General features: G+C 36.9%; 1 protein-coding gene across 2 annotated transcripts in view; it reads right to left on the minus strand.

The window, feature by feature from the left end:
• The window catches only part of LOC126336389 (set1/Ash2 histone methyltransferase complex subunit ASH2-like), an 82,714-nt gene that overhangs the window by 50,184 nt on the left and 10,339 nt on the right, over positions 1 to 22,191 (minus strand). For both annotated transcript variants that reach the window (XM_050000050.1, XM_050000061.1), the window contains exons 2-3: positions 3,756 to 3,959; positions 3,494 to 3,672 (exon numbers count right to left, since the gene is read on the minus strand). In XM_050000050.1, the coding sequence (XP_049856007.1) occupies positions 3,494 to 3,672; positions 3,756 to 3,959 (383 nt within the window). The remainder of the gene's footprint in view (positions 1 to 3,493; positions 3,673 to 3,755; positions 3,960 to 22,191) is intronic.

Here is a 22,191-nt window from a genome sequence, read left to right on the forward strand (position 1 = left end):
AATATAGTAGAAGCTGAGTGGATAGCTTTGAGAGATGAAACAGTGAAGGCAGCAGAGGATCAGACAAGTAAAAAAACAGGGCCTAGTAGAAATCCTTGGATATTAAAGAAGATATTGAATTTAATTGATGAAAGGAAGAAATATAAAAATGCAGAAAATGAAGCAGGTAAAGTGAATACAGACATCTAAAAATGAGACTGACGATAAAGTGCAAAACAGTTATGCAGAAATGGCTAGAGAACAAACACAAGACTGCAGGAACATGTGTGACTCGAGGAAAGATAGAGACTGCTTATAGGAAAATTAAAGTGGCCTCTTGAGAAAAGAGAAGTTACTGTATGAATATCAAGAGCTCAACTGAAAAACCTGTGCTAAGCAAAGAAGGGGATGCTGGAAGGTATGAAGAATATAAAGAGGGGATACACAAGGGCAATGAACTTGAATGCAATATTAGAGAGAGGGAAGAGGAAGTAGATGGGGATATGGTATTTCAAGAAGAATTTGACAGTAGACTAAAAGATTTAATTCAAATGAATGCCCATGAATTAGGCAACATTACCTCAGAACTACTGATATCCTTGGGAAAGCCAGCCGTGACATAATTATTCCACCTGGTGTGAAAGATGTATGAGACATGGGAAACAATCTTAGACTTCAAGAAGAACGTGATAATTAAAATTTCAACAAAGGCAGATGCTGACAGCTGTAAATATTACCTATAAGTTCAGTAAGTCATGGATGCAAAATATTGACATGAATTATTCACAGAAGCTGCTCTCAAGGACAATCAGTTTGGATTCCAGAGAAAGGTCAGAACTCATGTGGTGATACTGACCTCATAACACACCTTAAAAGGTACGTTAAAGAAAGGAAAACTTATATTTACAGCATTTGTAAACTTAAAATTTGTTTGGCAATATTACCTGGAATATTTGGAAATTCTGAAGGCAGTAAGGGTCAAATACAGAGAATGAAAGAACATACACAATTTGAATAGAAACCAAATGACAATTTTAAGATTAGAAGGGCATCAAAGAGAAACAGTGATTCAAAAATAAGTGATAATTAAATGAACAACCCCGCTGCAAGCAGGCATTGATGTATTTCCTTGGGGACATGTTGAAAATGTGTGCCCCAACCGAGACTCGAACCCGAGATCTCCTGCTTACATGGCAGACGCTCTATCCATCTGAGCCACCGAGGGCACAGAGGATAGTGTGCCTGGAGGGACTTATCCCTTGCACGCTCCCCGTGAGACCCACATTCCCAACACATCCACACCACTATATTCGTAGTGCGCCTAATAGATGTTTGCCCATCATACTCATTACTCATGGTAGATTAATGTACATCAATGCCTGTTTGCAGCTAGGGTGTCCATTTAATTATCATTTCATTTCTAGCAAAGCTGCATGGTCATCTACGGTAACCGTTCATTCAGGAATAGATACTACCGTCACATATAGTCAAAAAAATAGGTGACACAGGATTGTAGCCTATTCCCAATGTTATTAAATCTGTAAATCAAGTGAACAGTAAAAGAAATCAAAGAAAACATTGGAGAAGGAATTTGTGTTCAGGGAGAAGTAATAAAAACTTTGAGGTTTCCAATGACAATGTAATTGTGTCAAGGACAGCAAAGGACTTAGAAGATCTGTTGAATGGGATTGACAGTGTCTTGAAAAGAGGATATAAGATGAACATCAAGAAGAGCAAAACAAAAGTAATGGAATGTAATCAAATTAAATCAAGTTATTGTGAGGAAATTAGATTAGGAAATGAGAAACTAAAAGTAGTAGATGAGTTCTGCTATTTCAGCAGTAAAATGACTGATGACAGCTAAAGTAGAGAGGATATAAAATGTAGACACAATGGTAAGAAAAGTGTTTTTGAAGAAGAGAAATTTGTTAGTAGCAACATAAATTTAACTGTTAGAAGGTATTTTCTACAGATATTTGTCTGGAGTGTAGCTTTGTATGGAAGTGAAACATGGATGATAAGAAGGTCAGGCAAGAATAGAAAAGAGGTCTTTGAAATGTGGTGCTACAGAAGAATTCTGTAGATTAGATGGGTAGATCATGTAGAAAATGTGGAAGTACTGAGTAGAACTGAGGAGGAAAGAAATTTGAGGCATAAGGGATCAGATTATAGGACACAATCTGAGGCTTCACGGATGCATCAATTTAGTACTGGAGGGAAGTGTAGGAGGAGGGTTAAACTTGTAAGAGTTGTAGAGGGAGAGCACAAGACAAATGCTGTAAGCAGGTTCAAATGGACGTAAGTTGCAGTAGCTATTCAGAAATGGTGAGGCTTGCACAGGATACTGTAACATGTAAAGCTGCAGTGAACCACTAATTAGACTGAAGACCATAACAACAACAACATGAATTTCAAATAGTCAGACCTGTCATTTGCTGGATCTTGAACTTGGACAATATCAAAATTGGATACAATTGCATTTAACAAAAAAATGAAAACTCCCAAGGAAATTTCTGGAAAATATTTTGTTCTTAGCAGTGCCAAATTTTTCACAATAATATTTTCTAAAACAAATGTTTTATCCACATCCCATGTATGTTATTTTATGGTGAATGATTATCAACAAAATGAAAAGCAAGTTGAACTTAGTTGCTGAAGCACGATACCAGCACAACAATTCCATCAGATGTGCAACATACCAATTTCTGGATCCACTATCATTACTCCACAATGAAAAAGCATTTAACCATTCAATCTCTTAAGTTTTCTGTACAGCACTGCCAAGTTTAGGTTTCTAAAGAAGTTGTTCATTATATTAAGAAATAGTACAGCACAAGGACAAAGATTTTGTGAGTTATTGGAGCAGAACTATCATTTGGTAATGAATCCTTGTCAAAGGTAATTACACATCTTTGAATATAAAAACACATTAATTTTAACAATGACAACAGTAATCAGTGAGAGGAAAAAGTAGGACTACACAAATTTCAATCAAACATGTAGAGGGATGAACATGTGAGCACCACATCACTGGACACTAAAAGATGCATGTTACATATCTGGGAAGTTTCACAAAATCAAAAGGTCAAAATAAGGCCTCCAGGACATGAAAATTAATAACAAATTAGCTGTGTAACTTTTACAGCAACTAAAAAACATAAGCTGCAAGAAATGATGAAACATCTATTAATAAGCAAAACAAGCATAATTTCAAAGTTAGGAGAACTTTTCAAATGCTTTAAGCATTATTCTGTTACCCCAGTGCACAAAGGTTAAAAAATATTATGCTGAAATTTATGGCTAACAGTTTTAAAAATAATTTGCAAAGTACTACCACAATTAAGTTTTGAGGTTTCTAGAAAGAGAAATTAGTAATATTCCAATAAAATGTAATTAATGCTAGACTAAAAATAATTCAAATGACTAATAAGTATTAGAACAGTTATGTATTTTAATGTTAAGGCCTAATTTACATTTTAAATAGACACACACTCAAAAACTGCATGGAACTTACCGGCCTGGTTTTTCTTGAAACTTTCCAGTCCTGTAGGAGAACAGTTTTTGCACACAAATACGTAGTTCATCATGAAAGGCACAAGCTTTCCAAGCTGAAGACCTATACATGACTCGTGGTACCAATGTAAGCAGCTGGCACACAGCAGTTCTACAATGTTTAGGTTACGCTCCTTGCCACTTTACAGAAAGACAAAAGAAACATAACAATGTTTTGAAGCATTTTAAAAGTTCCACATGTTCTATTTGATCCTGTGACCTACCAGTAACAACAACCTTTCCTCTCTGGCCGCTGCTTGGAAGCTGTTTTATTTCCATTCTTCCCCTCCCCTACAGGTTTCAATATTGTTGTTCGTGCAGCATCACTGTCTCCAGTTCCCACAGTCATCTGTTTATTTTTCTGTGCCACTTCCTCTTGGGGAGGACCATTCTCCTTAGCATTAGTGCTTTCTTCTCCATTTGATTCACTACAAGTTTGAAAACAAAATATTTGACTATGGAACAACTTTAGCTAGTAACAATAGAAATTTGTAGCTAGGAGACAACAGTTCCCGGAAACTTACGTCAAATCCATTCACCTCATTTGCAAAGTTACACATAATGGAAATAATACTTTATTGTCCCAATAAATTACTAAGAAATTTCTTGTTGTGACATATTAATAAACGACTGTTTGTCTGTCCTCGAACTTAAGTGAAGACATATTTAATCAAAACTGATTGACACAGTGATAGTTGTTCAGTACTTTGCACAGTGCTCTCACACTCAACTGGAAAATGTCATACATGAGAAGTGAGACAGCTGTTCTGTTTAGTAGTGGTTCCATTCAAAGTATGACACCTTTTTTCCAGACACACACACACACACACACACACACACACACACACACACACACCTGCATTTTCTACTTCCATGACTCAAAAATCTATGTGCATCATTTTCCATTAGGCTGCACAGAAGCCTTGCATTTTTGCCTTCTGATGAATCATACGAACATGTACGAAGTAAACTACTTGTTCACTGCCACCTAGATTATGATGAAACTTGTCTTAATGCATGGATACACTGCAATGTCAAAACAGCGGCGCAGTAATAGGACGTAAGAAATAGTTCCTTTAATAGGATATAAGAAATAATTAATTAGTAATGTGAGCAACCTCATTTCTTCTTTACCATGAGTACACTAAAAGGTCAAGTGATCAGATCTTTCTAAATGGGTGAGAAGATGACGGAACCACTTTCCTGAAGATACAGAATGCAATGTACAGTGTATGAATTACATGACTGCATTTAGGTTATTAATATATTGTCAATGTAATGGTCAGTACAGATTTAATGTTGAATGCACGTGTAAACAAATGTATGTCATGACTGTTCTGAAGGATGATTTAGGGAAACCTTGTGCAATGTAAATTTGAATGAAATTGTTTTTCTGTTTGGCCAACAGTTTAATCACTAATTAATGTCAAAGTTTTTTGTTTACACGAGTAGTCTTTGGAAACTGCATATGGCCGGAACTAGCAGCCACAAGCAGATGTCAGAACATACAGCCACAAATGACACTTCTTAGTTAATATAGACAATATGTGGCAGGCATGTAATTGAAAACTTATACCATGATCTCTTTGGTAAATAATGGAATTACAATCAGAGAATGGGTGTCAGTACAGTGGTGAAGAACCAGTACTGTCAATAAAAACACACAAAATTAGGAAAAAACTCACCTAGCTTTTGGAACCGTTCATTCCTACTTCAGGGAGAAATGAAGTCAGGGAAGATTAAACAGGAGAGCCAGATTAGTCACTCCCATGTGAAGATGATGAAGGGAGATTTCACAGCAGGTGTGTCCCTTTCAAAATGGAATTTACTAAACTGACTCTTCTATTCTAATCTTCCCCAACCTATTTCTCCTTCCATTATGTTTCCTTAATTGAATTTTTATCTTGTTCACAAACTGCAGAAACTTCTAAAGAATCCACACCAATTAAGGCCATATAAGTATGGTCTTTTCCGAATATACTTCCGACCAAAAAGCGATTCTAGTGGCTTGAGTCTAAGGCTTTTGTTAATCACATCTTTTGCATTCCTTTGTTGATATTTCCATAGAAACTTTCATTCCCCAACAAAAATGCATTATATCTAAATGAGAAGTAAAATACCAGTTTTCACAGATTTAGCTTTAAATTTTTTTTAATAGAAGGAAATATTTTCTTAAATATTTTCATCCCCTAATACATCGCCTTAGGGGCTGAATTTCTAAAAACAAAGAAACAAGTATTCTTTTACTTCTAACAGAGGAGCAAAATACAAATTTTCATAAATTCAGCTTTGAAAATGTGTTGGTAATAAAATGATTTCATGAAACTTTTCAGGCTTTATTTTACTCCCTTACAGGGTTGAATTTCCAAAAACACTGAAATGTGTATTCTTCTATTTCTAACAGAGAAGTCAAATACCATTTTTTATATATGTAGCTTTAAAAATGCTTTAGTAGTCTTTTAACAATGATTTTTTTTAACTTTCACCCAATATTTTACCCCTCTTCGTGGTTGAATTTACAAAAATGCTGAAACATAATTTTTTTCTGACTGAGAAACCAAACACCAATTTTAATAGTTCCAGCTTCAAAACTATCTTAGTATCAACATATTTCAAAAAGTCTTTCATCCCCTATTTCACTCTCTTAGCTGTTTGGGCTGAATAATGATGTGTCAGTGAATCAGTCTAGTCTTTTTTAGCCTCTTACGGGTTGAAACAATTAAACACATGGTTTTTTTTTTTAATTTCTAACCAAGAAGCCAACTACCAATTTCCATAAATTTAGCTTTAAAAATGCTTTCATTATGAAATATTTTCATAATAAACTTCATCATTTTTTTCACCCCCTTAGGGACTGAATTTCCAAAAACAGTGAGATGTGTATTTTGTTTTATTTCTAGAAGAGAAGCCAAATACAAATTTTCATTCATTCATTCATTCATACATACATACATTATCATTTGTTCCATAGATTATGAATATGATATTTTTTAATGATGTGGAATGTGTCACTTTAATATGAGATTTCTTTACACAAAATTATTAGTTTTCTTTCTTTTTTTCCAGTTACTTTTTCATATCTAAAAATTCATCTGTTCTTCTTTGCTGTGTCTGGTTATTATACTTGTATCATCAGCAAAAATAACTAGCTTTGCATCATATGAATATAGTGGCAAGTCATTAATATGTATTACAAACAATGAGGGATTCAAGACTGAATCCTATGTGACACCATTCTTGATACCTCCCCATTTAGAGGACTCTGGTGATTTTTGCAGACTATCTGTACTGTTAATTTCAACCTTCTGCATTCTTCCAGTTAAATATGAATTAAATCATCTGTGCACTATCCCCCTCATACCACAATACTTAAGCGTATCTAGAGGAATTTCGTGAGTCACACAATCAAAAGCCTTTGAGAGATCTCAAACTATCCCAATGGGTGATGTTTGGTTATTCAATGCATTTAATATTTGATCAGTGAAAGCATATATTGCATTCTGTGTTGAAAAACCTTTCTGAAAACCAAACTGACATTTTGTTAGTACTTCATTTTTACAAATACATAATGCTACTCTTGAATACATTATATTTTCAAGAATTTTGGGTAAAGCTGTCAGAAGTGAGACTGGGCAACAAATGTTAGCATCAGACCTACACCTTTTGTATGCAATGGTTTTACAATAGCGCATTTCAGTCTATCTGGAAAAATGCCCTGTTTCAGTGAGCTACTACACATACGGCTGAGAATTCTACTTTTCTGTTGGGAACAAGCTTTTAGTACTCTGTTGGAAATGCCATCAACTCCATGTGAGCTTTTACTTTTGAGTGAATTAAATATTATCCTAATTTAAGTAGGATAGATGGGTTGAATTTCAATTTTATCAAATTGCATAGGTACTGCCTCTTCCACATATTGCCATGCATTTTCTAATGAATAGCTAGATCCTATTTTCTCTACAACACTTAAAAAATAATTATTGAAAATGTTTTCTACTTCTGACTTCTCATTAAAAAAATTTCCCATTAAGTTTGATAGTAATAGTCTTCCTGTGCTCTTGGCTGCCCTGTTTCCCTTTTCACAGTATTTCAAATTGTTTTAACTTTATTGTCAGATGTTCTAATCTCACACATAATGCACATACTTCTGGACATTTTAGTAACTTTTCTTAATACAGTGCAGTAGTTTTTATAATGTTGCATTGTTTCTTGATCATTACTCCTCTTAGCTATAAGATACATTTCCCTTTTCCGTTTACAAGATATTTTTATCCCTTTAGAAAGCCATGGTTATTTAGATGGTTTCCTACAACTATATTTCACTGTTTTCTTAGGTAAACTGTTTTCAAATATTTTAATATATTTAGCGTCAATAATATTTGCATAATGAAATATTTCCATAAAACCTTTCATCCCGAATTTCACCACCACAGAGATTGAATTTCCAAAAAAAATTTTTAACCTGAGTAGTCAAATATCAGTTTTTATAGATGTATCATTAAAAATACTTTAGTAGTTCTTTAATAATACTTTTATGTTAAAAAACTTTCACCCACTATTTCAGCCCACATACGAGTTAAATTTCCAAAAATGCTGGAACACGCATTTCTTTATGTCTTATCAAGAAAGCAAATAACAATTTTTGTAGGTCTAGCTTCAATAGTGACATGTTTTCAAAAATCTTCCATCTCATATTTCACCCCCTTCAGTGTGGAATTTCTAAAAATCTCTTCTGAAACGACATCTACAGCGAGTCAGGACATTGCTTCTCTCTCTCTCACACACACACACACACACACACACACACACACACACACACACACCATGTGGCGCTGATGACCTCGATGTTGAGCACCCATAAGCCGCCCCCCCCCCCCCCACCTCCCCACACACCACGTGTCTCTCCTAAGAGTCATCAAGCACATTTTCTCTGGTGTTTCTGCAGATATTTGCTCTTTAATTCCTGTATTGTGTAGCTGGAGTAAGCCCAAACAATTACTACTTGTCATGCCTTTCATGCGACATCCAGTGCCAGAAGAAAGTGTTGGATTGTTTCCCATTACAAACAAAATTTTTAAATCACAATTTTACATGCCCATTTGGTATAGCACTTGCAAATTGGCCTAGGCAGATACTTGTTGCATTGATATGCATTGATAGGGACAGAAAAACATGAAGAATAAACAGCAGTCCAGCAGTGGCTCAGTCACACGCATGCTTAGTGGTAGCAGTCAGGAAGGACCAGGACAGTGCTGTCATTTTGGGAGTACTGGTTATTCTTTGAGTTTTACTGTCCCTGTTAATATATACTGATAAAATAAATATTGCACTAGACTAATCTGGGAGTGGTCAACCGAAAAGGCATGTAAAATACAACTTTAAAAATCATCTTGTTTCTAAAAGGAAACAAAGTGACACTTTTCATCGAGACTTTTTTTTGGATAAAAGACATGACGAGCACTACGTATCTGGGCTGACTCCAGCTACACGATGCAAAACTAAAACTGCAAATACCTGAGAAAATGCAACTGACAACACATAGGGGAGACACTCTGTAAACTCTTTCTCGTCATACATATTTAAAAAACATTGTATGTACAACAATGTGTTGTTTTATTTTTTGTCCTTGCAGTCAGTTTTCCCAGAAAACAGAAAAGTTGTGTGTATGACTTATTGGCTTATGATTAGAATACTACTATGGAATATGAATTTGTAATAACATTAAAGGAGACCAGTGTCAGAAAGAGGAGGGAAGCGGATGCGGACAGAGGGAGTGGGGAATGGACATAAAGCATAGAAAGGGGGAAGGAGGACAAGGACAAAGAGAGTTGGGAGGAGATGGAGAGACACAGTGATAGAAGGGAGGGGGAGGGGGAGAGGGGGAGGGGAGAGAGAGAGAGAGAGAGAGAGAGAGAGAGAGAGAGAGAGAGAGAGAGAGAGAGAGTGTGTGTGTGTGTGTGTGTGTGTGTGTGTGTGTGTGAGTGCGTGTGCGCATGAGTTTGTATGTAAGGGCGTCCACGCGCATGTGTGTGTGCACACAACATTCTTTGTGTTTCCCATTTGTCTTTCTGAAAAACTAAGTCAGTGTCCCTCTATAATAAACAAGATGTTGATCTCACGAAGATGAAAGGAGGTTAGCATTTTCCATCGCAGATCTTGACATACCATTTCCATACCACATAGTCTGAAAATATGCTGTGACATACAAGTATGCTGATCATGGGCCCAAATATCTCCTAACAGTCAGGAGATTAGTGGAACAGTTTTACAACTGATTGGCAGCAAAACAGATTAGCTCTTTGTTTTACAAAAAACCATATGTTGGTTTTATGGCCAATTGAATGGTGCACTGCACAGAAGTTTACACCAGTCTCCACAGAAACTAGCATCACTTCGGTAAGCAATACATGACACTCACACCACACTCAATATGAAGTGGAGTAATCTTCCAGGCAGCACAATGGTCAAACAGACACAACAATAGCACAAAAGTTCAGTGTGATTTTACTTTGCAATTCCTTGTGAGATCTACAAAAGATGTATACCAATGAACTTTGCTTATGTTAGTTTGCTATCGTGGGACAAAAATATCATAGTTCCCTTTTTTAATTCTAGTGACTATAGTATTTTTTTAGAATGCTGTTCATGTGATTTTCAGTAAGATAAGCAAATAGGGATTTTGGAACTAAACAGCCTTCCTCAGAACGATTTTCCTGACACATCAAAATTAACATAGTTCTTCTAGATGCCAAAGTTAGGGCTCATTGACTGATTACAAAGGTATGTCAAGGGAGATACTACCAAGTAAGCATAAGATTTTAGTACTTTGGTTTTGAAAAAAGTTACTACTTTTCAGTCACCTAATCACATTAGTGATCTTTCTAAATTAGTTGGAAAAACTAATGTCTGTGCTGGAGAATGAAATGTTTACTACATAAATATAATGAATTTGTCTCAATGGTCCATTTTCTCTCCCTTTATTTTCAGCTGCTGTTTGGAAGAACTAATTGAATTTAGTAGCCAATTAAACTGGCCAGCAACTTTTTTGTTACAAAGAATTTGAGTGATGTACCTTGCTAGCTCATGGGTAGTGAACTGGAAAATGAAATCAGTTATTAGCTCTCAGGCTCAGTTTCCTTGTAACATGATTACCTTTAGCAATCAAAACACCAGAAATCATTTTACATTTGTTAGACTTCTGAGTCTTACCTGAAATATTCTGCAGATTTAATTGTTGAAAAGCAAAATTACCACACATGAGCCTCAGTTAAGAAATCTGCCTCTGGGAAATGAAGGTGTTTTGGCAGCACTGCTGATGAATAATCACTGACCACTTATAATCACATTGTGTTTGTTGCCAATTGCATCTTAGCATTGATAGTTCTGACATTTCTTGAAAGCGACTGCTTGCCTTACATTATTGAAAGTTTGCAGTTTGTGTTAATTCATAAGAAGAAATGCCTCAACCTATGTAAAATCTCTTTGATCTATTTGTGCACAATTAACTCTGAAATTACAAATACAGAATCTTAATCCCCTTGAAAAGAAGTGTTGTGAACTTTACTTTCAGTCTATGGTTGACGACAAAGACCAGAAATGTCCCACCCTTTATCTCCTGCCATCACTAATACAACATATGTTGTTTCTCATGCAATACACAATCACATCACATGCTGTTCCCATGATTTGGAGGAAACTAACAGACCACACCATGGACTGTTATTTTTGTCTCACAGTGAAGAATTGCTGCTACCAGTGCCTCATACTGAAATGTGACAGAGAGTGAAGATAAATACGGTGGTGAACACACAGAAGGCAGCAAAGTAGATATGCATGCTATCCAACGTTTTGAGGCCACTGTGACTCAAATGACCCACACTTTTTGTCTCAAGGGGATCTCAAAGGTTTTGTTCATAATTTAAATTTATCAAAGCAACTAGTTAAACTTTTACCTTCATGATAACAGGACAAAATCTTCTTACAGATGCAAAAGTCAATGATAACTTTGACTCTTATGCTGTTTCTCCTAAATAATTCTCCAAGAAAGATGACTTGGTTTTTGATAATAATATTCAGTTTACTATAGAGATTCTTGGCTAAGGTTTGAATATAAATGAGAGGAACTTGTTCATATATTCCAACAAAATTCATCTGAAAGCAGTACTTCTCCACAACGATGATAAAGTTCTTTCTGTCCCAAATGCTCATCCAGTTAATCAGAAGCAGACAGAGGAGAACTTTAAACTGAAACTCACTATCACCCGGAACAAGAAATGCAAATGACATACATATGGAGCTCTCCAGGTAACTGCTGTATTTCAAGGCATACAGATCATGTATGCAGAGCACTGGCTCTTTTCGTGCAAGTAGGACATCATATGCATAATGAAAAGACTATTGTGGGGGGAAAATGGCCTGCTTGGCATGAAGTACAGCATGGACAGAAGAATATGATGCACACTCCTCTTATTGATTCCAAAAATGTGCATATTAAACTGGGCCTCATCAAAAACTTTATGAAATCCATGACAACATTTTAAATGGATTTACATACTTTCAAAAGAAGTTTCCAAGGGAAAAAAGGGAAGGAATATTTGTAGAACAATAAATTATGAAACTAATGCCTGATGAAAATTCCCTTGATTTGTTGAGTGATGTTTAAAGAATGGCATGGTTGTTTTCACAAGTATCTGAAAGAACATATTAGGCAACAATAGGGCAGAGAAGTGTTACAATTTTATATAACAACTACTGAGATGCCTTGTTATGTGATAAAAAACATTTCACTTAAACCACATTTCTTGAATAATGATTTGGACGTCTTCTTGAATAATCTTGGCACTGCTACTTATTTATTTATTTTGTTTCATGTTTCAAAGATCATTTGAACAATTCTTGTATCCAAATGATGTGGAATGAGTGAGTTTACAGGATGTCTATACGCAATCAGTATTAACATTAATGAATGAACAATTTTTTTAGTCCCACTCATACGACTGCACTTTAAAACCAGGTCTTTTTTTACAGTTACCAGTTTTTTAATAAAATTTCATCCATGGAGTAGAATGAATTGCCCAGAAGAAACGATTTTAGGTTAGATTTAAAACTTGATTTTGTAACATATAATTCACATCATTAGAAAAATGATCAAAAATGTTTGTTGCTGCATATTGAAGGCCTTTCTGAACCAATGGCAGCTTTAATAATGTGTAATTAAGGTCATTTTTACCTCTAGTGGTTTAGCTGCGGACATAACTGAACTTCTCAAATAGTGGTGAACTATTTATGATGACATTCATTAGTTAATCTGTCTACTGTGATGGGGCAGTTAACATGCCTAACTCCTTGAAGAGATGACTACATGATGACAACTGATTCTTAATGCTCACTTTTGTGCAATCAATACTTTCATTCTGAGTGATATGGTACCCTAAAAATATATTCCATACACGTTATCGAATGGAAATATGCAAAATATGTCAGGAGGCTGAACTGTTTTTTTCCAACACTAGAAATTATACAAAGAGCAATTGTTTGAGAAGCTCAGTAATATGCTTCTTCTACTTCGAGTTATCATCAACATATACACCCAAAATATTTTGAGCATTTTACTTCGTTTAGTGACTTCAGTTGTTGGTATAAGGGGTAGTCGATTACGAGAAAACCACGTGATAATTCTTCGAAAAACATCATTAACAATCTCTCCTGTTGCTGTTTTCCTAATAAGATTTATTAGAACACTAGTATTTTCTGCAAAAAGTACTAATTCTGCTTGACGGATGTTCAGTGGAAGGTCATTCACATATAGACACTAAGAAAAAAAATCACACACCATGAAGGAATTGTCCGAATGGCATGGTAATCAGTACAAGTGATGTACATGTACAGACAAACTAATAATAACAATTTTTAAAAACTGGATGATTTATTCAAGAGAAAGAGCTTCACAAATTTATCAAGTCAATAACATGCTGGTCCATCTCTGGCCCTTATGCAAGCAGCTTTTTGACTTGGTATTGACTGATAAGAGTTATCGGTTGTTCTCCTGAGGGATATGATGCCAAATTCTGTTCCATTGGTGCATTAGATCATCGAAACCCCAAATTGGTTGGAGGGCCATGTGCATAATGCTCCAAACGTTCTCAATTGGGGACAGATCAGGCGACCTTGCTGGCCAAGGTATGGTTTGGCAAGCAAGAAGACAAGCGGCAGAAACTCTTGCCATGTTTGGGTGGGCATTATCTTGCTGAAATGTAAGCCCACGATGGCTTGCCATGAAGGGCAACAAAGTGGGATGTAGAATATCATCAAAAAACCACTGTCCTGTACAGGTGCTGTGGACGATAACCAAAAGGGCACCCCAGATCACCACTCCTGGTTGTCGGACTGTGTAGAGGGTGACATTCAGTTTGATATGCTGCAGGGTCTGAAGCATCTCCAGACATGTCTTCAGCCAGGAATTTTATCAACTGAAGTAGAATTGTCTTCAGTGATAAGTCCTACTTAGAACTGAGTCCTGGAGACCAGCACAGATGGTAAGCCAACCTGGGCTCATATTTCAGCAAGATAATACCCACCCATACATCGAAAGAGTTTATACTGCTTGTCTTTGTGTTTGCCAAACTCTACCACAGAGTTCGCCAGATCTCTCTCCAATTGAGAATGTTTGGAGCATTATGGGCAAGGCCCTCCAACCAACTTGGGATTTTAATGGTTTAAAGTGCCAACTAGACAGAATTCAGCACAACATTCCACAGGAGGACATCTTACAACTCTGTCAATCAATACCACACTAAATAACTAACTGCACAAGAGCCAGAGGTGGACCAACACATTATTGACTTGCTCAATTTGTGAAGCTCTTTCACTTGAATTAATCATACAATTTCTTTGAAATTCTAATCATTTGTTTGTTTGTATACGTACGTCACATCTATCAATTTCTGTTTCATTCAGATAATTCTTCATGGTGTATCTTTAAGAGTGTATAAGAAATAGGAGTAAACCCAAAATTTATTCTTGTAGGTTTCCCTTCTTTATTTCTCCTCAGTAATTAAAATTTTCTCTCCTTTCCACGTATTCAGCATAACTTTTCTCATTCCGTTTTTTTGTACATGACTCAAATCAGTTGTGTGTACAACAATCATTTGGATAAGAGAGTGACATAATCTATGCAATCAAATGCCTTAGAAAGATCACAAAAAATGCCAATGACTGTTATTTTATTACTTAAAGCTTGCAACATTTCATGAGTAAACATAAAAACTGTAAACAATGAAACTGTAAAATAGCTACTGATGACTATTCAGAATTCCAATATCTGCTAGATTGAATATAGTTGCTGCTATAAATCATATATCCAATGACAGATGATTTAAGTTTTAACACATTGTTTATTGTCCAATTAATCATTCACTAAACTTCTGATTGGTGATTACAAGTCATTATGTTGAATTAATAATATGACCCAAGCTCCAAATTGTGACTAACACCATACCATAAATTTAATAAATTAATAAATTAGATAGAAAACAACAGGCTGTGTTCACAGCTATAAATTCACTGAAATACCCTCACCAATGAACTGACTAGCCAACGCAATGATTGACTGTCCTACTAGCTGCTGATCAGTTAAGAATTTTAACTGAAATCCCTCTGTCTGTGACACACTGTACAAAATAATTAGAATGCAAACTGTGCACAAATATTTCTAAGTCCAACAACCTATCCATGCAAAAGTCGAATACTGCACAAAAATAGAGTCCAAACACTGCCAGAATATTTCTAAGTACCATGGAAAGTGAAATATTTCAAACAGCTACTGAGTGTGGCTGGACCTTTGCTCATACAAATCTTTCCACTTTGATTGTACCGAATCACCAATTGCCCGACCACTAAAAAGAGACCCTGAGAAGCTTGGTTGGTTGATGAACGAACTGATAGTGTCATGAAAACCATAGATTTGTGGGCACGGGTTATTTAATTTTGGCTCATGTTACAATTGCACACGAGATTGGATTTCTCCAAATTTACACTGAGGTGACAAAAGTCACAGGATAGTGATATGCATATGAACAGATGGCAGTAGTATCGCATACACAAGGCATAAAAGGGCAGTGTGATGGTGGAGCTGTCATCTGAACTCAGGTGATTAATGTGGATAGCTTTCTGATATGATTATGGATGCATGATGGGAATTAACAGACTTTGAACACAGAATGGCATTTAAAGCTAGATGCATGGGGCATTCCATTTCAGAAATCATTGGGCAATTCAATATTCTGATATCTACAGTGTCAAGAATGTTCCATGAACACCACATTTGAAGCATTACCTCTCGCAACGGAAAACACAGTGCCCAATAGTCTTCACTTGATGACTGAGAGCAGCAGCATTTGCATAGAGTTGTCAGTGCTAACAGACAATCAGTAAAGCTTGACATAATCACAGAAATTAATGTGAGATGTATGGCAAATGTATTTCTTAGGATAGTGTGGCAAAATTTGGCATTAATGGGCTATAGCAGTGGACAACTGACGTAAGTGCCTTCGCTAACAGCACATCATCATCTGCATCGCCTCTCCTGGGCTCGTGACCCTATCAGTTGGACCCTAGATGACTAGGAATCTGTGGCCTGGTCAGATGAGTCAAAATTTCAGTTGATAAGAGTTGAGGGTAGGGTTCAAGTGGGGCATAGACCTCATGGAAGCCATGGACATAAGTTTCAACAATGCACTGTGCAAGCTGGTAGTGGCTCCACAATGATGCGGGCTGTGTTTACAAGGAATGGACTGGGTCTTTTCGTTCAGTCATTGACTGGAAATAGAAATGTTCAGCTACTCTGAGACTGTTTACAGTCATTCATGGACTTCATGTTCCCAAATGATGATGGATGACAATACGTCATGTCACCGGGCCCCAATTGTTTGTGATTGTTTGAAGAACATTCTGGAGAATTCAAGCAAATGATTTGGCCATCCAGGTTGCTCGACATGAATCCATTGAACATTTATTGGACATAATCAAGAGATCAGTTTGGGCAGAAAATCCTGCAACAACAACAATTTTCCAATTATGGACAGTTATAAAGGAAGCACAGCTCATTATTTCTGCAGGGGACTTTCAGCACTACATCCAACATGATATTAGGAGGTATGCCATGACTTTCTTCTCCTCAGTGTAAATTGGTCAAGTGGTATGAAGATGGTGTAATGGAATACTGAAACTGGCTGCATAAATAAATTACATGCAAAAAAATGGCTGCAGGCATTTTTATTTTTATTTCACACTGAACAGCTGAAGTCCCTGTAACCATCTGCCATGAGTATGGATGTACAAGGATTATAAAGACTCAGTCACTCCCCTCCAGAAAACTGTCACCCTCCTCCAACTCTCGGTATTACCACCCATGAAAAGCATACCCACTGACATCACATAAGGGACTCACGTGGTCACCAGTCCTTCTCCACAAATTTTTGTACACAAGTTTGATCAAAATTCTGTTTGCACCATTAGCCATGTGCTTAAATTTCACACTTTAAAGATAAATAATAATTTTTATGTGCCACAGTTTATCATCAGAATAAAGTTTAAATATTTACAATTTGTGCTTGCAATGGTGAAAACTGTTTATTCCTGTGGTACCCTTACTATTTATGACTGTTATCATCAGTTTCTTAATATTTGGTCTCGTCTTTCCATTACTGTTATTAGAATTCATGTATCTTTAATGAAATTTAAATTATGGGGAAAACTATGCAAATTCAACACAAAAAAAGAAACGGATAATAAAAGTAATAAGTCTTAGCATCTACATAGTGTGTGTGATAATACTTGCTGCCAACAAGTACTGCCACGGTGTCAGCATACCTGCCTTCACTCACAAGATATGCCATTTAAATTAATTTTCCAATTAATACATCTCTCACAGTTTAATTATTGAAGTATTTTCCACAATGTAACAATTATTCTGTACAACACAATTACTAAAGTACAACAATTATATTTTTGAGGTAAAATAGCATGATATGCACATTTTAGACGGATTTCAACAGTGTTAAAAAAATGAGGGGTTGCTGTGATCTTCCAGGGTAATAATTTTGAAATTTAGATATCTTAAAACATTACTTTAATGTTTTCTGAGGATCATAAAAGTGTGAATACATAAATAAAGCACTGGATTTCAGTATTATTCATGACTTATCAAAATAAAATGACACTGAAAATATCATGTACTTTCTGAAATCCGTCACAACATTTCCTTAATTTTTGCTGTATGAATACTTATATACCCCCCCCACCCCCCCCCCCACCATGAACCATGGACCTTGCCGTTGGTGGGAGGCTTGCGTGCCTCAGCGATACAGATGGCCTTACTGTAGGTGCAACCACAATGGAGGGGTATCTGTTGAGAGGCCAGACAAACGTGTGGTTCCTGAAGAGGGGCAGCAGCCTTTTCAGTAGTTGCAGGGGCAACAGTCTGGATGATTGACTGATCTGGCCTTGCAACATTAACCAAAACGGCCTTGCTGTGGTGGTACTGTAAATGGCTGAAAGCAAGGGGAAACTACAGCCAAAACTTTTCCTGAAGGCATGCAACTTTACTGTATGGTTAAATGATGATGGCGTGCCGGCCGCGGTGGTCTCGCGGTTCTAGGCGCGCAGTCCGGAACCATGCTACGGTCGCGGGTTCGAATCCTGCCTCAGGCATGGATGTGTGTGATGTCCTTAGGTTAGTTAGGTTTAAGTAGTTCTAAGTTCTAGGGGACTGATGACCACAGCAGTTGAGTCCCATAGTGCTCAGAGCCATCTGAACCAATTTTTGATGATGGCGTCCTGTTGCGTAAAACATTCCAGAGGTAATATAGTCCCCCATTCGGATCTCTGGGCGGGGACTACTAAAGAGGATGTCGTTATCAGGAGAAAGAAAAATGGCATTCTATGGGTCGGAGCGTGGAATGTCAGATTCCTTAATTGGGCAGGTAGGTCAGAAAATTTAAAAAGGGAAATGGATAGGTTAGTTAGATATAGTGGGAATTGTGAAGTTTGGTGGCAGGAGGAACAAGACTTTTGGTCATGTGAATACAGGGTTATAAATACAAAATCAAATAGGGGTAATGCAGGAGTAGGTTTAATAATGAATAAAAAAATAGGAGTGTGGATAAGCTACTACAAACAGCATAGTGAACGGATTATTGTGGCCAAGATAGACACGAAGCCCACGACTACTACAGTAGTACAAGTTTATATGCCGACTAGCTCCGCGGATGATGAAGAAATTAATGAAATGTATGATGAGATAAAAGAAATTATTCAGGTAGTGAAGGGAGACGAAAATTTAACAGTCATGGGTGACTGGAATTCGAGAGTAAGAAAAGGGAGAGAAGGAAACGTAGTAGGTGAATATGGATTGGGGAGAAGAAATGAAAGAGGAAGCCGTCTGGTAGAATTTTGCACAGAGCATAACTTAATCATAGCTAACACTTGGTCCAAGAATCATGAATGAAGGTTGTATGTATGGAAGAATCCCGGAGATACTAGAAGGTATCAGATAGATTATATAATGGTAAGACAGAGATTTAGGAACCAGGTTTTAAATTTTAAGACGTGTCCAGGGGCAGATGTGGAGACTGACCACAATCTATTGGTTATGAAATGTAGATTAAAACTGAAGAAACTGCAAAAAGGTGGGAATTTAAGGAGATGGGACCTGGATAAACTGGCTAAACCAGAGGTTGAAAAGAGTTTCAAGGAGAGCAGAAGGGAACAATTGACAGGAACGGGGGAAAGAAATACAGTAGAAGACGAATGGGTAGTTCTGGGTGATGAAGTAGTGAAGGTAGCAGAGGATCAAGTAGGTAAAAAGACTAGGGCTAGTAGAAATCCTTGGGTAACAGAAGAAATATTGAATTTAATTGATGAAAGGAGAAAATATAAAAATGTATTACTTCTGCCAGTATCCGTCTCCTACCTTCCAAACTTTACAGAAGCTCTTCTTCGCAGAAGAGCTTCTGTAAAGTTTGGAAGGTAGGAGACGGATACTGGCAGAAGTAAAGCTGTGAGTACCGCACGTGAGTCGTGCTTCGGTAGCTCAGTTGGTAGAGCACTTGCCCGCGAAAGGCAAAGGTCCCGAGTTCGAGTCTCGGTCGGGCACACAGTTTTAATCTGCCAGGAAGTTTCATATCAGTGCACACTCCGCTGCAGAGTGAAAATCTCATTCTGGATAAAAATGTAGTAAATGAAGCAGACAAAAAGGAATACAAATGTCTCAAAAATGAGATCGACAGGAACTGCAAAATGGCTAAGCAGGGATGGCTAGAGGACAAATGTAAGGATGTAGAGGCTTATCTCACTAGGGGTAAGATAGATACTGCCTACAGGAAAATTAAAGAGACCTTTGGAGAAAAGAGAACCACTTGTATGAATATCAAGAGCTCAGATAAAAACCCAGTTCTAAGCAAAGAAGGGAAAGCAGAAAGCTGGAAGAAGACGGTCTATACAAGGGCGATGTACTTGAGGACAATATTATGGAAATGGAAGAGGATGTAGATGAAGGTGAAATGGGAGATATGATACTGCGTGAAAGACCCAAGTCGAAACAAGGCCCCAGGAGTAGACAACATTCCATTAGAACTACTGACTGCATTGGGAGACAAAATTCTACCATCTGGTGAGCAAGATGTATGAGACAGGTGAAATACCCTCAGACTTCAAGAAGAATATAATAATTCCATTCCCAAAGAAAGCAGGTGTTGACAGATGTGAAAATTACGAACCTATCAGTTTAATAAGTCACGGCTGCAAAATACTAACGTGAATTCTTTACAGGCGAATGGAAAAACTATTAGAAGCCGACCTCGGGGGAAGATCAGTTTGGATTCTGTAGAAATATTGGAACACGTGAGACAATACTGACCCTAAGACTTATCTTAGAAGAAAGATTAAGGAAAGGCAAACCTACATTTCTAGCATTTGTAGACTTGGAGAAAGCTTTTGACAATGTTGACTGGAATACTCTCTTTTTAATTCTGAAGGTGGCTGGGGTAAAATACAGGGAGCAAAGGCTAGTTGCAATTTGTACAGAAACCTGATGGCAGTCCAGGAGGCATGAAAGGGAAGCAGTGGTTGGGAAGGGAATGAGACAGGTTTGTAGCCTGTCCCCGATGTTATTCAATCTGTATATTGAGCAAGCAGTAAAGGAAACAAAAGAAAAATTAGGAGTAGGTATTAAAATCCATGGAGAAGAAATAAAAACTTTAAAAACTTTGAGGTTCGCCAATGACATTGTAATTCTGTCAGAGACAGCAAAGGACTTGGAAGAGCAGTTGAACAGAACTGACAGTGTCTTGAAAGGAGGATATAAGATGAACATCAACAAAAGCAAAACAAGGATAATGGAATGTAGTCAAATAAAGTCAGGTGATGCTGAGGGAATCAGATTAGGAAATGAGACACTTAAAGTAGTAAAGTAGTTTTGCTATTTGGGGAGCAAAATAACTGACGATGGTCGAAGTAGAGAGGATATAAAATGTAGACTGGCAATGGCAAGGAAAGCATTTCTGAAGAAGAGAAATTTGTTGACATCGAGTATAGATTTAAGTGCCAGGAAGTTGTTTCTGAAAGTATTTGTATGGAGTGTAGCCATGTATGTAAGTGAAACATGGACAATAAATAGTTTGGACAAGAAGAGAATAGAAGCTTTCAAAATGTGGTGCTACAGAAGAATGCTGAAGATTAGATGGGTAGATCACATAACTAACGAGGAGGTATTGAAAAGGATTGGGGAGAAGAGGAGTTTGTGGCACAACTTGACAAGAAGAAGGGACCGGTTGGTAGGACATGTTCTGAGGCATCAAGGGATCACCAATTTAGTATTGGAGGGCAGCGTGGAGGGTAAAAATCATAGAGGGAGACCAAGAGATGAATACACTAAGCAGATTCAGAAGGATGTAGGTTGCAGTAAGTACTGGGAGATGAAGCAGCTTGCACAGTATATAGTATGGAGACCTGCATCAAACCAGTCTCAGGACTGAAGACCACAACAACAACAACAACAACAACATATCCAAACATAATGCTGTGGTCAATCATTGAATAATACTATGCAAAACAAATGATTTCTGTATCCTAATTGTAATAACTAATTCTGCTTCATTTTTCAAGCTACCACGTTGGTTATAATATAAGCTACACCCAAACATTAGCCACATGCTTAATTTTGAGTGGGAAAAAGGAGAAAAACTTAGAGGAGAAGAATTTATTTCATATTACATATTTACAAAAACTCATCACAATTTGACCATTTTAATCACATTTTTTACACTGTAATGTAACAAATTGAATAAAAATTCACTAAATAACTTGCTACAAAACACGTAATCCTTGCAGTGGCTATGAAGTTTACAGCAGAGTGCTCAGAACACAACTCAATGCTCAGTGTTTGTCAGAGAATGCGTGATGACAGATGTGCTAAATGAACCTAAACTCAACTGCAATTACTCAATGCTCCAACTACGTGGTCCATTCACATTAAAGTGACTACCACCAATATTTGATGTCAATGTGCAAAACCACTCACAAACAGCAGGTGGCAGCATTAACAGTGGAGCACATATAAAGCATGTTGAGAAGATTGTGGAAAACAGTGCAATCACTCTTATA

This window comes from Schistocerca gregaria, chromosome 1 (genome assembly GCF_023897955.1).
Source record: "Schistocerca gregaria isolate iqSchGreg1 chromosome 1, iqSchGreg1.2, whole genome shotgun sequence".
NCBI lineage: Eukaryota > Metazoa > Arthropoda > Insecta > Orthoptera > Acrididae > Schistocerca > Schistocerca gregaria.